Source organism: Convolutriloba macropyga, unplaced genomic scaffold (genome assembly GCF_964194025.1).
Source record: "Convolutriloba macropyga unplaced genomic scaffold, txConMacr16.3 SCAFFOLD_232, whole genome shotgun sequence".
NCBI classification, from domain to species: Eukaryota; Metazoa; Xenacoelomorpha; order Acoela; family Convolutidae; genus Convolutriloba; species Convolutriloba macropyga.
In genome coordinates this window covers 66,246-87,117 of record NW_027449513.1, presented here as the reverse complement: position 1 = coordinate 87,117, position 20,872 = coordinate 66,246, and the positions used below count along the sequence as shown (strand labels likewise).

Genomic DNA, 20,872 nt, shown 5'->3' with positions numbered 1-20,872 from the left:
CCTAAAACGCTTTTTGTCCCATGGGTGTGGGTGAGGGGGGGGGGCACACTACTAATAGTAAAGTACTGGGGACCCTTGCTCCCGACGGGAGTGCGGGGAGCATCGGCTCTCGCTGCGGCACTGTCGGCAGCCGTCGTAGGACACCCCCCGAGTAGAATGCATCCCTATACACCTATAGATGAATCCTCGGCAGGTTCAGGGGTAGGTTGGTGCAGGGGGGAGTTTTCCGACACCGATTAGGTGCGGCCATCGAATGCACATCGTGTTACGAACTGCGGAGCCTGCCAGGCCCCGTAGTTCCCAACACCAGGTGCACGCGATGGCACCGACCTGCACTAATACGCACCTACCTACATGTCCATCGAATGCATTAGCACCGATATACAACCTAGTCACGATCAAATAGGGCTCTAGAATCCGGTGCAGTGGCGGGCAGTGTCATCTGCACGGCCATGGTCGATGCAATTGTCGACCATGGCCCATCGGCCGATCGTTTGTTCACAAGCAAACCCACCCCGCCCTAACCCAACCGAGGACACCCTAGGGGACCTACGGAAGCCCTCTAAAGGGTCACCTGGTCATAGGGTCCAGGACTGTACCTTTGCTGGACCGTTTCGAGCCCAGCGTTTTCGTGGTACACGTACCACTTTTGTGGTACATGTACCCGCATTCTGCCCAGGCACTAGAGTGCGAGTACTGCTAGCCAGTCCGGAATCGGGATACTCGATATACAGCACTGCTTGATCTGTACAGTAGGAGATACGTCGACATCCCGGGGGTGAAAAGAAAAACGAACGTCGACATCCATCTTGAACGGCCCCGAATCCCGATCGAATGCCAGTCTGGTTCAAATTCGGGACTTGGTCGGTCGCAGACCTATCTCCGGAGCTACCTGGCTATACCTAAGGTACCTACTGAGGTAGGTGGTAGCCTCGTATAGGTAGCCTACCTACTAGGAAAGCCGGGTCGGGCCGGGGGGGAATATCGGAGAACCGGCGCGTGCACATGTGCACATATCTGATGTATCCTTACCTACCTCATTATATAATGAAAAAACAAAGCAGCATCAGCAGCAGCAGCAGCAGCAGCAGCAGCAGCAGCAGCAGCAGCAGCAGCAGCAGCAGCAGCAGCAGCAGCATCAGCAGCAGCAGCAGCAGCAAAAAAAGAGACCAGTTCTCGTAATGATAGGCCTTAGATTTCGCGTATTATTCGGCAGGTCTCGAGTACGTACCCTACCCTACTGATCGTGATCTACCGATCGATCGCGATCCTACCCTACCTACCGGCTACCGCCTACTGTACTGTACTCGTATCCGTACCGCAATGGTACGTACCTACCCTACCGGTAGGCCTACCGGCCCGTCCATCTACATAACGCGGGTATAATATAGCACGTATGACCGCCCCGATGCCCTACCCCTCCATTATCCACATATGGACCCCCACCCACCCCACGACAAATATTTATATGATATATACGCTTATAAAATACAGATTTAAAACATTCACATTATTTGAAACATATGATACATATATAATATATATACCGTAGTTTAAAATATTATCCAGCTATGGACCATATACCATACCACCATTCCTTATATGATACACCTACAAGCATACATAGGTTCATATGGGTGCATATCTATACAATTTTACAAGCCAATAATCCACATATGGACCCCGACCCACCCCGCCACCAATATATTATATGTGCGATATGACAATTAGGGCACCTACTGTGCTGTAGTTGCTAGCACCGGTGTTGAGCCGGACTGCCCTAGTATTTTTTAAAATGAAACAATGCACATGTATCTCCTACTACACCCTAGTACGTAGTTAGGAGATAGTAGCTCTTGATAGTGAGAGGTTGATTACAAGCCCGGGAGCAGCCTCACAGCTCTTGATAGTAGGGTAGTAGGATCGATATGTAAGCACTATGTTCATACGCATGCGTCCCGGCCGGCTGGGGGCATTCGATCAAGGTCGCACCCAGCTGCCTTGCGAACAAACCGCAAACAACGCCGCGAGCTGCAGTCGCGATAATCGTCTGTACCAGACTTGATATTTGATAACTCGTGCTGTAAATCAGTGTCCGACGATTGACTGACGGCTGCTGAGCCGTCAACAAGCGCTACGATATGGTATCCGGAGTTCCTTGTCCCCACAGTCAAGTGAATGTCTCGTCACACTCTGCGCACTCGTCGGCTTCACAGAGAAACAAATGATACAATGACAAACCCGAAAATGGAAAACACCCTTTCGCTAAAGCCTTCGCTCATTTCAGTATTCAATGGCGACTCTCGTTCCCACTCCGCATAGTTATGGTTATTTCGTTGGGCATTTTTCTGTACTAATGGGGAGCAAGCTCTGCTACCGTACCTGTCTCTAGAGCTTAGCTTTACCTCCCGCTCTTGCCCGATGCGGTGCCTTCCTTTGCAGTGGGAGCCTCATCCGACAGATTGGTGCTGCGGATGTGTCCCCATTTGCTGCGGCCTGAGAGGTGGAGTCATGACAATAGCTATTCTACAGGTATTGAAACTTGCTGAAGATGATAAATGACAAGCTATACCATGTCTCATCTAGGCCGTGCGTGAAGTGCGATATTATCCTCCACACCACACGCATGTGCGCATTTCATGATTGAAATCGTGTCCAGTTGCAGATCTTCTTTCACAAATTCCTTGCCATATTAAGTCGCTGAATCACTTTTGACTGATGCATGCATCCTACAGCTTCTTGGAGGGCTATGGTACCTGATTACAGCCATCAGCACACTTCTTTCTGCTTTGGGGACAGGCAGCAGCTCTACCACCTCTGGAGCCTACTTCGCCATGTTCTTATTCCAATTCATCGCAGCATCACTATTCTTCTGCATCGGGATTCTCGGCCTCATTGCAACGCTCAATGAGGGTGCAATTGTCAGACTGAGCTATGAGAAAGCAGTGGTGCCTGCTGCACGGTACTACAAGGCCTGCAAGTGGACGTTCTTCGTGATGGCATTTCTCATCCTGATCGCTGCAGTAATGTGGACCGTCGGAATCTCTATTGACTATCAGGACCCAAACTCACCGCTGAAGGAGGTCTGGCAGGTAGTGCTGCTGGCAGTATTCATATGGTTGTGTGCTCTTGTCTCTGTTGTGGTTCAGCTTTACTTCCTATATGTCATATGGAGTTACCAGACGAAACTGGAGGCAGCGTTTCACGGGAGGCCGTACGGCCAGTTTGTGATTCAAGGGCAGCAGCCACGTCCCACTGAAGGGCCAATCCTACCCACTGCTCCCTTTACTGAGTACTCATACGAACGGAGATTAGCATTACGGAACACACAGTGAGGTTGCAGTGTTGTTTATGAATTTATATCAGATATCCCTGGTGCACGGCATTGTTGTAATTTTTTACCCTTGACGGTCAGTTCTACACAAATTAGCGAAATTACGCCCAGCCCATTTCTCCAACAGAGCATTTTTACGGATGCAGTGTCCGTCTATAATATACACCGCTTCAACAACAGCAGCTTACTTTGGCTTGATTGTGTAGCTTGCTTTGTGACAAAACAGGCTGCTCCACCCTATCTAAACTTAGTAGGCAGTGGCCATGGTATGATCAATTGGGAATGGCGGTGTTGCATGTGAATGGGAGAATTGGTATGAACAGGTGCTGACCCCGTCGAACGGGAATGTCACATCTTATCGAACCGACACTTCTCTCATTGACTTAGCAAGGCATAGAGGCCTGCCGTTGCGTCAGATCAAATGCAAGGCTCATATTGTAATAGCTAGCTTCGCAAGAACAAACAACATGACGAGCCATGTTCCCTGGCTGAAATCCTAGGCTGCAGGTGACGCGGGTTGTGCACTCCTTTCATCGCTCGCTGATCGAATCGGCATGTGACCGCACAGTTTCGCACTCGAGCGATGTGGATGCATTTGTATGTCTGCGAATACAATATGTGGTTTGGGTTGGTTGACCTGCTCGCGGATGGATCAGGTGACGAGGTAGGTACCGTACTACCTAGCGTAGGAGATACTAGTAGCAGCTCGTACCGCTACTGTAGCTTCATGCTCTTCACTCTTCAGCCTCCAGCCGGGCAGGGACTCACAACAAATCAGTTTCGATCATACGATGTACACAATTTAAGAACCTCCATTTTTGTACTGATCACGTGTGTACTGCCAAAGGCTGCCCCACAAGCTGCTCTGTTGCCTTGCCTGTTTCGTTTTGATTCCTGATATTCCCATAGCATGTCGTCTGATTTCCCCCGATTTCCTCTTTTCTTCTTCCCCTCAGGTTACACCAACTTGCCCCTGGGAAACAAAATGTGCCGGTGGGGGCCCTTCGTGCGGTTCCGTGCTAGGATCGCAGCGGATGGCAGAGCAGGCACTCTGGGTACACATTTAGTGGTGCGCGAACCACGGAATCCTTCCTAAAGCGTTCGTTTGGCGTCTCGATAGGTTCCAGAGCATTCCACAACATCTGGCTGTACCTTCGTTGCCTTCCTCTAACTGCGTCTTGCAGCCATGGCTCGTTTGAGAGCGCGCATCGTCGCTCACTTGACGACTAACCAGATCCGAATAGTAGCGATAATAGAACAATAGATAGACGAAACATCTTTGATTTCGCGCCCCCAGTTTTGTTCTCCGCACGCAGACATCGGCAGTACTTGTATTCCTACTGTATTGGCAGTTCTTAAATGTGTACACGACTCACGAGGCCAGACGGATTTGTTGTGCTACTATAATTATAGAGACATCTACAGAGCTACAGAGCTTGCTTTTTTAAAAATACCTCTGAGAAGGACGTCAGCCTGCTATACACTATCTATATATGAGGGGTATTTCGATGACACGCGTGGTAGAGATCATTATTAGATACATTATTAGGCGACACTGATTTGTTTTGTTGTTTTAGGTTACCCCCCTCGGATTTCGCCCCCCCAAACAACAAATTTATTCTTGAAGTATTGCTTAAAGTACTATACAGGAATACGCCCCGTTTGGGGGTGGGTGGACCAAGGGTCGTCCGCCCGGCTGATACCTGGGCGTGGGTCGCCCGATTGACCTGTTTTGTTCGCTCAAGCACAGAAACGTCTCTTTCGGGCATGTTCGGACGTTTTCTGGGCTCTCTCTGGAGGTCTCAAGCTGAAGAACCCCCGATTCTACATCAACACTCATCCTGACACTGCACAAAATACTCGGACCCAAATAATTTGTTTAGAGCCACATAATATATATGTCCCCCCCCCCCCCCCCCCCCATTCTGAGCGGATTGCTCACCTAAAACAACAAAACAAATCAGTGTCGCCTTAGAAGAATTTGTCAATTTGAAGATTGAAGATAGATAGGACGTGCGACCCACCGGCCACCTTCTCCCGGGGGTGGAAAAATAAAGGACGTGCAACTCGTGAGTCGTGAGTCGTGAGTTGTACTGTACGTGCATTAGGCCATCGTAACTTATTCATTTGGTTTAGGCTGCCCCCCTCCGATCTGACCTCCCCCGATGATAAGCTGTCTGTTTTCTTAGATAGGTGGGTACCTAACGTACGGTACCTACCCTACATATAATAATATGAAGGTGCAAGTAGTCTCTCTCTCTCTCTCTCTCTCTCTCTCTCTCTATGAGAGAGAGAGAGACAGAGAGAGAGAGGCAGATCTGTCTCTCTATGAAGGTGCAATATATTGTATCTCCGAGAGATACATTTCCGCAATACATCTTCGTTCGGGTATCGAGGACATTCCCAATTTCGCGCACGGTGTTTAAGTACGGAATTTGTGGGACACACGGCTGCCGCCCGGCAGCCGTAAACACCCGCCGCTCCCGCCGCGGGCACCGCGGACAACATGTTCACCACCCGGACAGCGATCTAGGTCAAAGCCTGGACCTGTCCTGAGATGGTGTGACGGCTTGCGGTAGCCGTCGGCATGTGTCCGACGATGTCCGATGATGGCCGCCGTGCCCTAAGCCGCCTAAGGGCAGCAGGCAGATTTCGAAAGACAGTTTAGTGTCCTGCTGGCCTATGTCACCTAGGCAGCGGCGGCCATCATCGGATATCGTCGGACACATACCGACAGCCCCCGCCAGCCGTCACACCATCCCAGGACAGGTCCAGGCTTTAACCTAGAATATCGCTGTCCGGGTGGTGAACATGTTGTCCGCGGTGCTCGCGGCGGGAGCCGCGGAGCCGCAGTTTCACGGTGTTTCCGGCGGCTGGGGGCAGTCGTGTGTCCCACAAATTTTCACCAGTACAGGATAAAAATGTGGTTATCCAGTGGATCGGGAAATTGGGAATGTCCTCTATTGTACTTCGTAGGTTCGTAAAAACTAAAATCCAACAAATTTGTAGTCAATGGAATCCTGATATTACCGTTTGCAAGCAACCGTTGACAGTAGGAAATAAAATATAATACAATGCGTATCAACTAAATACATTTTGGTACGTTTTCTCCTTCAGAAAATACAAAATCGCCTCAGAAAATACCCCCAAAACTAGAGAATAGCATTTATTACCGTTTGCAAGCAACCGTTGACAGCGTATTTTGTTGTATTTTTATTATTAATACCGAAAATGAATACATTTGCGTGCAAATTAATAGGGTCCACGGTGTTAAGGTTTCGCAGAAAATACATTGCCGTTCTGAACAAATGTTCGGTCTATTGCTCGAAATTGTGTGTGTGTGTGTGTGTGTGTGTGTGTGTCTGTGTCTGTGTGTCCGCAAACGTTGTAGCTGTACCCGTACGCAATACGGGACGGAAACCGTAGGTATAGATCGATCGATTCGCTGCTGTACGTACTCGTGCAGTAGGTAAGGATACAGTACAGTACGAGTAGCTTATCTCGATCAGGAGTTGGTAACTCAACCAAACGCTTCCTCTCTCTGCATACACACTTGTTACTCTACATCTCCCTCCTGTCTCTATCCTCTCTCTAGAGAGAGAGAGAGCTAGAGCATCCCTCTAGCTAGTACTCGTACTAGTCAATGAACGGCTCAACTGCTTGTGTAGGCCCGGCAGGGTAGGGTAGGGTAGGTAGGTAGGTACAAGTAGTAGGTAGTAGTAGACAGGCGTACCTACCCTACCGACCAGCGGCGCAAGGGGATACATACGTACCAGTACTAGCTAGTACTCGTCCCTGCTAGCTGCATGTCCCGCATCGCGACCCCCGACCCCCGACCCCCAACCCCGACCCCCGACCCCCGACCCCCAACCCTGACCCCCGACCCCCGACGCCCGACCCCGGTACTGATCCCGCAGCCCTCGACCCCGGTACTCGTAGTCGTACCTGCATTCATACCGTTCCGGTTATACGTCAAACGGTTGTTCGATCTTCGAACCAGGCCGCAAAAAAACATTGTTCAGATGGCGTAGCCATAATTACATATCAAATTGCAGTGTGAAATGTCGACAAGCTGCGCTGCACGTCATACCGATAAACTTGAATGCAACATGATATTGCCGCAAAATCCCGATATCAACCATGGTAGATATGTAGGTGCGTGTATGCAAGTGCGTATAGGCATTAGGCGTAGGTGGGTATGTCGGTACGCGGCGTAGGTAGGAGGGTGCGTAGGTGAGCAAGGGGGGAGCTAATTGGCGGCCGGCGGGTGGTCAGGGAGGCACGTTCTTAGTTAGGTAGCTATATATTGGCAAAGAGGTAAGTACTAAGGCACTACGTGTGGTACCTACCGCAACAGCAGTGTCAGCCCATAGTGGTGGTAGTAGTAGTATTAAAAACCTAGCACTCTCCAGTCAGAAAACACAAGCGGGTATCAAAACAACAGCCAATACATTTTTAAAAGTACAACATTTGTTCGGTCCATGGCGGATCAGCCATTATTATCCCACAAAATACCAGGAAATAGCGATACAATACGAAAAATTGAAACTCCGCCTCTGTATTTCGGTATTAAGTTGTAGGGGTATACCCTATCCGTACCCTACCTACTTCACTTTCGAAACTGGACACCTTGTCATACCCTAGATGCGACTGTATCCATGGTGCTCACAAAACACATCACAAAATACAGCCAGGAAATACGAGTAAACAAAATATAATTAAATACCCCGATACATGCTATTCTCTAGTTTTTGGGGGTATTTTCTGAGGCGATTTTGTATTTTCTGAAGGAGAAAACGTACCAAAATGTATTTAGTTGATACGCGTTGTATTATTATATTTTATTTGCTGCTGTCAACGGTTGCTTGCAAACGGTAATATCGAGGTATTTTTAATTATATTTTGTTTACTCGTATTTCCTGGCTGTATTTTGTGATGTGTGTTGTGAGCACCAAGGATACAGTCGCATTTAAATGAGCACCTAGGGTAAGCAGGGTATGACGAGGTGCCCAGTTTCGAAAGTGAAGTTAGGCCATAATAAGTCCCACTTTCGAATTTCGATATCTGTACAGACAGTGCCGGCCCGCTTACGAGTACGTAGGAGATACCCTACCCTGCCTACGAGGTTGCGAGACGATCACCACAACGGTTCGAATCGCTCCGATCGAACGCACAACCAGGCACAATATCGGCAATCCTATCGCGTACACCCTCCCCTATGTCGCAAACCCTTCCAGCTGGCCGTCCTTCCGGCGTCGCAACCGTTTGCCAACGCTGCTTCGGGCAGCATGTTGGCAGGGGTGAAGGCTTGTGCCGGAAACCGACGTCTGCGCCTCTGGCTTCGGCCTTAACTCGCCGACTTTCGATTGCGGTAGGTAGGGTACGGATAGGGTATACCCCTACAACTTAATACCGAAATACAGAGGCGGAGTTTCAATTTTTCGTATTGCATTTCCTGGTGTTTTGTGGGACAGCAATGTATTTTCTGCGAAACCTTAATAACACCGTGGACCCTATTAATTTGCACGCAAATGTATTTATTACCGGTATTAATAAAAATACAACAAAATACGCTGTCAACGTACGGTTGCTTGCAAACGGTAAGGCCACTTCTTGGTAAATTCTTCGTTCGTGACCCTTTTATACCGAAATAGTCCGTGACCCTTTTTGCCCCCTGCTCGCACCTCCATCGGCGGACTTTTATAAAAGGGACTTCTTATTAAATTTTTAGCTCCCGAGGCTAAAACGTACCAGTTTGTACTAGTACTCGTGCAAATCGCACGGCAAACGTTGTCCGGCTTGCAGTACGAGCACCTGGTCGGTGCCGTACCGCTTGCGGCTAAACAACGGCCCCCGGCGCTGTCGCGACTACAGATGGTCGCTCGCAGTGACCATCTGACCAGCGCGGGCGGCGCCGGACGCGATCGGCGGCAAGCGCGGGCGGCAGAAAACGCGGGCAGCAGCAAACGCGGGCGGGTGCACGGGACGATCAGCAGCCCGACGGATCGGCTGATCGTCCTGTGCGGGAGTCTGTACTCTAAGCTAAAGTACAGCCTCCGGTCGGGCAGCGAGCAGGGGGGCTAAAAGGGTCAACACAAAAACTAAAAGGGTCAGGAGTATTTCAGCCGAAATAGTCTCCGATCGAGCCTCAAAACTTTTAGAACCTTTTGGCCCCCTGATTTAACGGCCACTAAAATTTAATAAGAAGTCCCGATTCGGGAACCGTGACCCTTTTAGGCCGAAATACTCAAATGAAGAATTTACTAAGAAGTGGCCTAATATAATATTAGGGGTGGTGTTAATTGGAACCATTGGTTCCAGTCTTAATTTAGCCCAGACCGAAGTAACTCGAACTAAACCCGAAAACACCTAAACCCCTAAACCCTAAAAACCCTAAAAGGATGCACTACCTCGTCCTGTTGCCGCCCCACCGGCCCCCGCCGGGGCTTGAACCCTGACCACTCGGGTTGGAGCCCCACGCTCTAGCGTGCACGGCATCACGCAACGGTGCTGTCTAGCGATATTCTATTCCTTATATCTGCACACTCCACTCCCAAAAGCAAATATGACATTGGGCTAAATTAAGACTGGAACCACTGGTTCCAATTAACATTTTCCTAATATTATTAGAGTGAAGTGGTGTCAGTTTGTGTTTTTGTTTGTATGTATGTTTGTTTGTTTGTCACGCTCCTAATTAGGCAAGATCTGGGGGTGGCCGGCCCGGGCTCTGCCCGGGCCCGCCCGGGCCGAAGGCCCGGGTAGGTCCGTATCCGTGCGTTCGCCCCTTGTTTACAACATGAAACATAGAAACAGGGACGTAGATAGGTTAGGTGGGGTAGGCAGGGTAGCGGTAGGTTAGGGTAGGTGAGGCTAGGGCAGGTTAGGGTAGGGTAAAGTAGCTGCTGGTACTCGTACCTAGTACTAGTACTCGTACACAGCTTATGGCTGGGGCTCAGGGCCGGGCAGGCCTGGCCGGCCGCGTGGGGCCCGGGCGGGGGGGGGGGGGGGGGGGGGAATTGTGGTGCCGCCTGTTCGCAATTGCTTTCGATCTGACTTTTGTGCCTGTGCCGCTGCTACCCGGGCCGGCTGGCGTGACCCCTGCGGAATGAGCAGGCGCGCAGCTGGCCCTTGCGACGAGCTGGAGGGCCCGCGGAGCATGGGTGCCGGCAGGCACGGCCGCGCCGCAGAGGTAAGGCACCCCCCTGCCGCACGGGTAACTGACGGCCGATTTGCGGCCGTACAGTTCCTACCGGACCACGGGCTGTCGCTGACAGTGCGTGGTGGTTCACAGGGTCGGGGAGCCGGAGCAAGGACGCCGAATCTGGCAGCCCGTCCCCACAGGTGGTGGAACCAGCGGAACCGGCGGTGGCGGCGGCCAGCGGCAGCGGAGGGGGCGGCAACAGCGGCCACGGGGACCAGAGGGGCCAGCGCGCTGACCGTTAGGTCTTTTTAGTCCGTTTTTGTTCCCAGGCATTTTTCCTTTAGAATTTTTCCCAGGCGTTTTTGCTTTAGGATTTCCCCCCTTGACTTAGAGTAGGTGGGCGTTCATCGTACAGTAGGGTGTAAGCAAGTTGTTGCTGAACTCTGCCTTAATTTCTCATCCTCACTCATGCACACCACACTTGCATGGCACCAGGGCACTGGGGCTAGGGCACCTGGGCCGCACACACAGAACGGGTGCTTCGTTCCCTTCGGGGATATGGGGCACCATACATTCTGGCGGTCCAGGCTTCATGGGCCTGCCTACTCCTGATAGAGCCGCACACACAGATCGGGTGGTCCGTTCCCTTCGGGGATATGGGGCACCATACATTCTGGCGGTTCCGGCTTCATGGGCCTGCCTACTCCTGATAGAGCCGCACACACATAACGGGTGCTCCGTTCCCTTCCGGGATATAATGGGGCACCATACATTCTGGCGGTTCAGGCTTCATGGGCCTGCCCACCCCTAGTAGAGTAGAAGTTATTGCACATATTTAGGTGGGAGGAGGGGTAAGAACCGAAGAGCATGGTTGCACAAAGTACGGGTGGGGGTCTCACTGGCTTGGCCGGCACAATCAGAACGGGCGGTTCGATCCCTTTGGGGACTTAACCCGTCATACAGTCTGATCAGGTCAGGGCAATGGGGCCTTCTCCTCAGGCTTGGTGAATGCCCTTTTCCAAATGTCCTGCACATTCAGAACGGGCGGTTCGACTCTTTCAAGGACTTGAGCCGTCATACAGTCTGAGCAGGCTAGGCAATTGTGACCTTCCCCGCACGCCTGGCATTGCACTGCACGTGCATAGGAGCACAGGAGAGGGGGCCCTTGTGGCTTGGCATGCACATTTAGAACGGGCGGTTCGATCCCTTCGGGGACTTGAGCCGTCATACAGTCTGAGCAAGTCAAAGCAATGGGGGCCGTCTCATATTGCTCGTCTAGTGCCCTTCTCCTAATGTCCTGCACATTCAGAACGGGCGGTTCGATCCTTTCAAGGACTTGAGCCGTCATACAGTCTGAGCAGGCTAGGCAATTGGGACCTTCCCCTCACGCCCGGCATTGCACTGCACGTGCATAAGAGCACTGGAGAGGGTGCCCTTGTGGTCTGGCAAAGCACTGTCATGTGCAAATGGTGAGCAATACATATTACTAACTACGCGAAACTTTTTTGTGCAAGTTGAAAAATACCAAAGAAAAGCAATACGTTGGCAGAACTATAAGTACTAGTAAAACATAGTACATGAACATGGGCAGATTAAAACTTCCAGTGTCTTGTGTATCTCTAGCACTTGCCAAGCATTTGATTGCTACTACAAGTTTTGAGTGTGTACCTGAGTGACTTTGGTTGACTTTGGTATGTCAATGGTCAGGTTATATAGCATATCAGTCTGTTCTCATTTATTGCATAATATCTAGCAATTGCTGGCCTCCGACGCGGAATTTGCTCTTAATTCGGTCTTGCATTCAGGTGAACATCGAGCTATATAAATATTATATCACTTTCTAGCATGCACGAACACAGAGGACTACTCTTTCATACGTGTAGCAATGATAACATCTAGTTACCGCTCTTTCCAACCCATATAATGTTTCTCAGTTTTCAAAATTTGCAGCAGTGCAGGTCTATGGTTACTAGGTAACAAAGGATTTCAGCTGGATCTCACTCATTGCATACTTTGCAGCCATTGCTTGGCCCCGACACATATCAAATGTCGTTTTGCAGTAAGTACACAAGTCCAATGTACGATTTGCAGTGCCAGAATTACAAAAGTCATTTAGTTTGCATACTATGCAGCCATTTCTGGCCCCGACACAAGTCAAATGTCGTTTTGTCCAGGTTATGCCATGCAGTAGGTGGACATGCTACTGCGGCGCCATATGAAATGGCAGATTTAATAAGAACCCTGCCTTACGGCAGTTGCATATTAATGTTGGAAGACAGTCATTTAGTTTGCATACTATGCAACCATTTCTGGCCCCGACACAAGTCAAATGTCGTTTTGTCCAGATTATGCCATGCAGTAGGTGGACAAGCTACTGCGGCGCCATATGAAATGGCAGATTTAACAAGGACCCGAATCATGCATTGATGCATCGCAGATTGTTGATGCATCAGCGAAATAGTAGTAGATCAGTGCACCAACAATGCCTCCCCTCAAAGATTGGTGCACCAACAATGCCTCCCCTCAAAGATTGGTGCACCAATAATACCTCCCCTCAAAGATTGGTGCACCAACAATACCTCCCCTCAAAGATTGATGCACCAACAATACCTCCCCTGAAAGATCGGTGCTCCGACAATACGGGGGCTCGTAGATCGGTGCACCAACAATACCGGAACCCGTAGATTGGTGCACCAACAATACCGGGCCCCGTACGTAGATCGGTGCACCAACAACCGTTATACTCGTAATCTTACGTAATAGTAGGAACATTGGAATTGATCTATGATGCACCAATCCAAAATGCGTAGATCGGTGCACCAACAACTCCCTACCATAAAGATTGGTGCACCAACAATACGTCCCCTCAAAGATTGGTGCACCAACAATGCCTCCCCTCAAAGATTGGTGCACCAACAATACGTCCCCTCAAAGATTGGTGCACCAACAATACCTCCCCTTAAAGATTGGTGCACCAACAATACCTCCCCTTATTAAAGATTGGTGCACCAACAATATATACCAACCCTCAAAGATCAAGAGATCAATCTAAGGGCTTCCCTTATTGATTCGGGTCCTTGAGATTTAATAAGAACCCTGCCTTACGGCAGCTGCATAATGCTGGAAAACAGTCATTTAGTTTGCATATTATGCAACCATTGCTGGCCCCGACACAAGTCAAATGTCGTTTTGTCCAGGTTATGCCATGCAATAGGTGGACAAGCTACTGCGGCGCCATATGAAATGGCAGATTTAATAAGAACCCTGCCTTACGGCAGCTGCATAATGCTGGAAAACAGTCATTTAGTTTGCATATTATGCAACCATTGCTGGCCCCGACACAAGTCAAATGTCGTTTTGTCCAGGTTATGCCATGCAATAGGTGGACAAGCTACTGCGGCGCCATATGAAATGGCAGATTTAATAAGAACCCTGCCTTACGGCAGCTGCATAATGCTGGAAAATTGTCATTTAGTTTGCATATTATGCAACCATTGCTGGCCCCGACACAAGTCAAATGTCGTTTTGTCCAGGTTATGCCATGCAGTAGGTGGACAAGCTACTGCGGCGCCATATGAAATGGCAGATTTAATAAGAACCCTGCCTTACGGCAGCTGCATAATGCTGGAAAATTGTCATTTAGTTTGCATATTATGCAACCATTGCTGGCCCCGACACAAGTCAAATGTCGTTTTGTCCAGGTTATGCCATGCAGTAGGTGTACAAGCTACTGCGGCGCCATATGAAATGGCAGATTTAATAAGAACCCTGCCTTACGGCAGCTGCATAACGCTGGAAAACAGTCATTTAGTTTGCATATTATGCAACCATTGCTGGCCCCGACACAAGTCAAATGTCGTTTTGTCCAGGTTATGCCATGCAGTAGGTGGACAAGCTACTGCGGCGCCATATGAAATGGCAGATTTAATAAGAACCCTGCCTTACGGCAGCTGCATAACGCTGGAAAACAGTCATTTAGTTTGCATATTATGCAACCATTGCATGCATGCTGGGCCTGTGCAGAATGACCAACACTTCCTTTGCATTAGATTGCATAGTGTTCATAGTTTGCTCTTTTTGTTTTTGCTCGCACAGTATAAAAACCGACTACACTGTTTGCAAATTAATGCTGATGACACTTTTTCATCTAATTTTGTCACAAACATTACGTGGTGTAGATGGGAGTATGACATGTATGCATGGAGACAACTGCTTTGCATTTCGCGGTCTTGAAATTCCGCATCGAAATCGTGTTTTTTCTCTCTTGGGCAATATGTGCAGATGTTAGCATGCCCACACACAGGGCATACTACTACAGCTTCACATAGCAACTGGTCATATAGATTCCATGCTTGTAAGCTCTGAATGCTAGGCGGTGTGCAATAGATGTCGTTTCTATCAAATTCTTCTTGCATTATTTATGTTCTGGCTTATGCCCTGTAACATACACAGGTAATTTGGCATTCAAAACACACCACAGACTATTACCAACGTTCTGGGATGTGCATATATGATGTTGTGTAAAATATAATTCAGATCTGCATAGAAGGAGGCACTATTCTTGTAGAAGTAAAACACTAATACTTACAAATTTGGATTTGCAGTGCCAGATTTACAGCAGTCATTGAGATTGCATACTATGCAGCCATTGCTGGCCCCGACACAAATCAAATGTCGCGTTGTCCAGTTTAATATGCCATGCAGTAGGCGAACAAGCTACTACGGCGCCATATGAAATGGCAGATTAAATAAAAACCCTGCCTTACGGCAGCTGCATAATGCTACGAACAAAAACCAGATTGCATACTATGCTGCCGTTGCTGGCCCCGACACAAGAAATGTCGTTTTGTCCAAGTAATGCCATGCAGCAGGTGGACAAGCTACTGCAATGCCACATGAAATGCCAGATTGAAACATCTTTGCCTTTCAGCACCTGAATAATGCATGGAAATATTACTCATTTGGATTGCATACTATGCAGCCATTGCTGTCCCCGACATGAATGAAATGTCGTGTTGTCTTACTGGCTGCGCCAATAGTAAGTAGACACCCTACAGCGGTGCCATATGACATGTCAGACGGACATAACACTCTGGCTTACGACACCTGCATGAAGCCAATTTGTGGACTTTGCGAGCTACTATTCAGGCATGGTATGCTGCAAGGTATGCAAGAATGTGCACTGCAAGTGTTCCACATCTCACCTCTGCTATGATGTCTGTGATTCTTCTTTATTATTGAAGTTATGAATGCTTGTACCCTGCAAAATCTTGTTTCGCCTATCCCCTCTTATTGTCGACCTGCACAGCGCATCCCAGCATCATAGTCAGTCTTTGCCACTGCTGCACCTGTTCTTATGTATGGAACACATCTTTTCAACTTCATGCAGCTTACTTCATCGTTCTTCTCGATCGGAATCAGTATCATACATGTGATGAATGATTCGCGCGTCCAAAACGTCCTGACAACTACTTCCGCTCACTGAACAGCGCATCCCAACACCAGACTCAGTCCTTGCCTCCACTGCACTTCAAACCATGCATGAAACACGTCATTTCTACTTCATGTTGCTTACCTCAATGCTTTTTCCGATCGCCAATGGTCGACATTCAAGCGATACTCTTTGTAATCGCCATTGAAACTCCTGCTTTCGTCAGCGCGCGCTCAGTAGCGCCCCTTGCGCGTCCTGCAAGCGCGCATGCGACCTCACTCCTGAAGCACCTTGTCCCACCAAGCCCACCCTATACATGAAATCACTTTCTTCTCGCCATGTCGCGCACCTTCATCGTTTGTATTTCCATTCGAAGGCGTTTCTAGCAACTGTGCGCCATATAACCTCGCCATCTGCGCAACAGCGGAGTCTGCGCTCAGCCCAGGCGCTGCATGCCAAACCTTACCCCAGTGACGCCACAGGTGCCTACTACCCAGAGCGCGTCCTTCACCCACCTGGGCGAGTTGTGACGTACCTCGCAATCATGTGGGCAATCTCATGGGCATTACTTTCATATCTAACCACTGTACATCGCCAATCATTGCCCTAGGTCCAATCTGTCTTTCGTTCACAACCACCCCCCCAACCTGAATATCTGCATATTACAGATTTCAGCAAGATTTTATTCTCTAAAACGTACAATTACACCTAATCCACGCCATCAAATCCCAGCTGATGCTTCTACCATGTGTCTGCTGCTGACCTCCTGCAGAGCATCCTGGACTACTATAAATAGGCGAAAGGCAAAAAGGGTGGTGGTTGGGGGAAGGGTGGTTTATTTCTGTAATCACCGTGAGCTTTAAGAGTGTAAAGATGCAGTACTCCTATTAAAGGTAAGAATGTAAGGAGACAAGAATGTAAAGATGCAGTAAGAGCGTGACCATAGTGACCCTAAGAATGCTCGGATGCCTATATTTAAGATTATGGAGCGCGGAAGATGTGGCTCCCAGGGCTACGTCCTAAATAGACAAGCAATTGCGAAAAAAAAGTGGTTTTGTTATAATGCAACCATTCTTAGGGAAGAGTTGATTTGCATTGCTTGATATCAACGCCAACACTGCAGTCTCTTTTCTCTGGGAGCAGGCCAACACTACGGAAGCTACTTTGTATCAGTTCGTGTGATTCGAAATCTCGAGTTTAAGACTCCTGAGAAGCACACCATGCCCGGATGGATTACAAGGGTCCTGGGCGCGCAGAACAGAATGGAGACCTAAGCCAACACCCGAGGTAGACATCGTTGTCAACGTGGCGAACCACCAGGTTGTGATGACAACCAAGGATCTGCTGATGCACATGCGTGTCTGCAGGATCCTGGAAGCAACTGCACTATCTGGACTTGGATTTCCATGTGCCGAGTTGTGCCGAGTCTTGCTGATTCTTATTCTGCACCAGGCCAGTCGCTGTAGTGCCTCGGAGGCGCCACAATATGACTGTGGTAGCCCATGGGTGCTTCTCCCTTCCCCAGTAACACTGTATCTATCACAACCCCTCAGGTTGCTACAACGCAGCTCTCTGTCAAACAGGTGTCACATTCCGCTCAGCCGCAGCAGGATGATGGAGCGGTAATAAGGCACCGCCCTGTGGTCCTTCATCTTCTGTCTGCGCCCGCATGGCTATTTCCTCATCTATGTTAAAGGAGCATGACACTGCTGGTGCAGTGTGACCAGGGCTCCTGGCACCACTCCGGACGAGGATGAACGAAGGTAGTTCTGGTTCTGGCCAGTGCTGCACACAATCTTCTTTCCTGACGACACCGACGTCACTGAGCCACCACATCTGTCTACAAGAGCTTATACACACTGCTTCCCACTTGCAACCCCCCAGTTTATCATCTTGACTACTCAGGATGGGCATTGAGGTGGTTGATGCGGTGTGAAAGGTGCAGTTGCAGCCATGGAGCAGAGCAAAGCCAGCAGCCTAGCTTACTAACTCTGACGAATTCTGTCTTACAGGTCATGCGGGTTCGTGTTGTTTTGGTGACGATTCTGACAAATGGCATAGCATTAGAATGTACTTCGTGAGATACTAAGGGATAGTATCGCCAGAGAAGTCTTCAGGTAACCATCCGCTGCAACCCAGGGGAGCGGACTGGAGAGGCATAGCCGAGAGTATCAGCGGCTGAGCACTTTGCAGAGGGGCAGTTAATGGCCTTGAGATTTGCGGGAGACAGGAAACTCAGGGACGACAAAGCTGCTGAATGTGTGGGCAACTTGTCCTCGAGCTCGCCTTGGATAGATTTTCGAATCAATTTCGACGGTGATGGCAGCGCACTGCTTGTCTCTGGGCTTGATCGCTTGGATCCGACAGATGGGGGCCTGGGAAGTGATCCGGCTGGGGCAGCGGTGTCTGTACAGGGGCTCTCCGCATTCAGAGGCTCAAGTGGGTTGCCGTTGTCTATCGCAGCTACATCAAGGGCATCTGAATCCTGCTGTGGGGCGCTTGGGATGAAATAGTATTGCTGCCTGTGAGATCGCAGCTCTGCAGCCTGATTTTGCAAGTTCTGGAGCTGCTTCGGGTCCTTGCAGTCACTGATGGCTGCCATCACTTTCTCTATTGACTTATCCAGACTCTTGACCTGCCGTGACAAGGAAACCACAAGTCCAGATGAGCTTCGGAGCAAACAGAAATAGAAGCATGGCAAGATTATCAGTGCATGATGAGGCGTACTCTACCTTTCTGTATGGCCAGCGCTTGATGTTGTGCTCACGGCACTTCTGCTTCAGCCAAGTCTCACCAACCTTTAATGCATCCGCTGCAAGATGGATGGGTAGATGAAAGTACCGAGCCACATTCTCTATGGGGATGTCTTTCTTCACACAAGACTTCTGCAGAATGCAACGAGGCCAGGTCAGAAAATATTGAGTGCAGAGAACCCTGGAGTAAATGCCGCAATCAGAAAAGTTGCGTGTATACGATTATCTGGGCAGCACTCACGGGTGGTTCAATCATGGTTGGTGATGATGTGTGGTCCCCAGTCTCAAATCCATCTGTGGAAAAATGTGCACAGTGCTCAGTACACAGATAGTGCAAGCGTGATGTAGCGAGGGGGAGACGGGACCTCTGAGTTTGTATCGTGTTCCACGTTGAGTTAGTACAAACCTTGTGTGGAGGGTTTTGCAGTGTCCAATGCGAGCTTCTCCATCACATGTGGAGTTTCCGATGCACAAGTGTCAAGCTGTGCCTCCTCTGTAGCCACCCGACAGCGGAGGGCTGTGTCGCGGTTCTTTGCCAGACTGCTTGTATAGCCAGTGGCATGCTTTTGATCTGCGAACCGATCCACGAACTTGTTGATGTACATTTCATCATCCTTGGGCAGCCTGCGCAACCGTTGCAGTGATGAGTGAGTTTGTCCAAACAATCAGAGGGTAGCCGACAGGGTCAAATAGGAGCGTCCTACACATACCTCAAAGTCACCGGTTTACGATAGATATCAGGAACTTCGCCATTAGAGGCTTCCTCGAAGTACCTGACCCGCGCCGCAGTCCCTACAATTTGGCCTGTGACAACCCTGAAGATATCAAGGGTGCACGACCGGTTTCCTGTGCGAACAGTGCACATATCCTATGTGAGCTCCGGGCTGTATGTGGCATAATCTCCGGGTGCAACAGGAGATATCTCGTTCGAATACTGCGATGCGGGGTGGGGTTAAGCACATACAGTGCAGCACGGGGGAAGCCCTGGGGTGGCCTAGCGGCGCGCTGTGGCAGTACATCTCTCCATTTGACATGGGCGTATTTCTGGCCCCGTCGCAGGTGTGAACCGTATGTAGCGACCCCGAACGCTTCTAAGTTCGAGTGCGGGTCGAATAGAAAACAATTCTCCCGAGCCCCGTGGCTGCAAGCTGGAACCTGCTGATATTTTCAACGAGCGAGACCCGGAGTACGACGCGCCGGGCCTGCGCCGCTTCGCGGGCGCCGTTCGGAGTGGGTGCAGCATGAGCCCCGCGCGGCCCCACAAGACGCACTGCTGGAAAAATGACTGGACGGACGGGAGTTGTGGCAAGCGTTGACGATGCTACGCAGGAAGCCATGTATGCAGTGATGGCGAGGCTATGATTTTTTTATCCAGCCACAGCGGGCGGAGCGGGGAGCGTGCATGCGTGAGTGTTAGCACCGTAGGCGGGAAGTTGTACGTCTCCGAGCACAAGCACGCGCCTGTTTGAGAAAAAAGCAGGGGAAAACGGCAGATCTCCAGGTGTGCTCTGCAGTAGAAACCGAGCTAGGACATGCGTGTTGACGGCGTGCACCCATCTGAGATCGGGAGTGTAGGCGCGCCAGCTTAGGTGGCAAATCTGCGGCGGTGGACCCTGAAGGGCCAGGAAGAGCCCACAGCGCAGGGTATTGTAGGCTTTGGCCCGCTTTCCAGCGTCGAGCTGCACCCGTGTGTCTCCGTGAAATAACAACAGCTAAGGCAAAGCGGAGGTTGACAACTGGGGGCCAGGTTCACCTTCGATGGGCACGAAATGCCGCCGCCGCAGAAGTGTGAACTCGGCATCAGGAGCCATGTTTGATCGGTCCTCTGCAACCGTGGTAACAGTAGCACGGCCGACTGCGTTGAATCTGTGCCTGCAAAGAAGATAGGTAGGTATCTGTGGAGCAAATGCTTATCCACCGCACCTCGTCTAGCTCGTCTTGTATCTCCGGAGATACAGAGAAGGGCGCGCCGAAGGCGAGCGCGGGGATCAACAGCTGGATGCATGCATGTAATAAAAGCTGTGTACTAGTACTCGTACAGTACCACTTTACTTACCCGATCGAGGATACAGTACGTCTACGGCACTCGCGTAGCTAGCTAGCTTACTGTACACTCATGCACGTACGAGTACTGGTAGGGTCCGTACTTTTATTCGTACTACTAAGGAAGGTACAGTAGGTATCCTTACCTCTTATAAAGCTAGCGATACCTA

General features: G+C 49.9%; 2 protein-coding genes across 2 annotated transcripts; one reads left to right on the top strand and one right to left on the bottom strand.

Annotated features, from left to right (window-relative positions):
* The first annotated feature begins 1,999 nt into the window (after window positions 1–1,999).
* On the top strand, window positions 2,000–3,335 carry LOC142355091 (uncharacterized). Its single transcript, XM_075407369.1, has 2 exons — window positions 2,000–2,532; window positions 2,736–3,335. Exons 1-2 carry the CDS (start codon window positions 2,422–2,424, stop codon window positions 3,333–3,335), a joined length of 711 nt encoding a protein of 236 aa, XP_075263484.1. The 5' UTR covers window positions 2,000–2,421.
* Window positions 3,336–17,929: 14,594 nt separating this feature from the next.
* LOC142355095 (uncharacterized) lies at window positions 17,930–20,504 on the bottom strand. The gene is made up of 6 exons (XM_075407372.1): window positions 20,413–20,504; window positions 19,370–19,505; window positions 19,066–19,283; window positions 18,901–18,953; window positions 18,639–18,791; window positions 17,930–18,541 (listed from the first exon to the last, which is right to left on the bottom strand). Exons 1-6 carry the CDS (start codon window positions 20,468–20,470, stop codon window positions 18,020–18,022), a joined length of 1,140 nt encoding a protein of 379 aa, XP_075263487.1. The 5' UTR covers window positions 20,471–20,504; the 3' UTR covers window positions 17,930–18,019.
* Window positions 20,505–20,872: the final 368 nt, after the last annotated feature.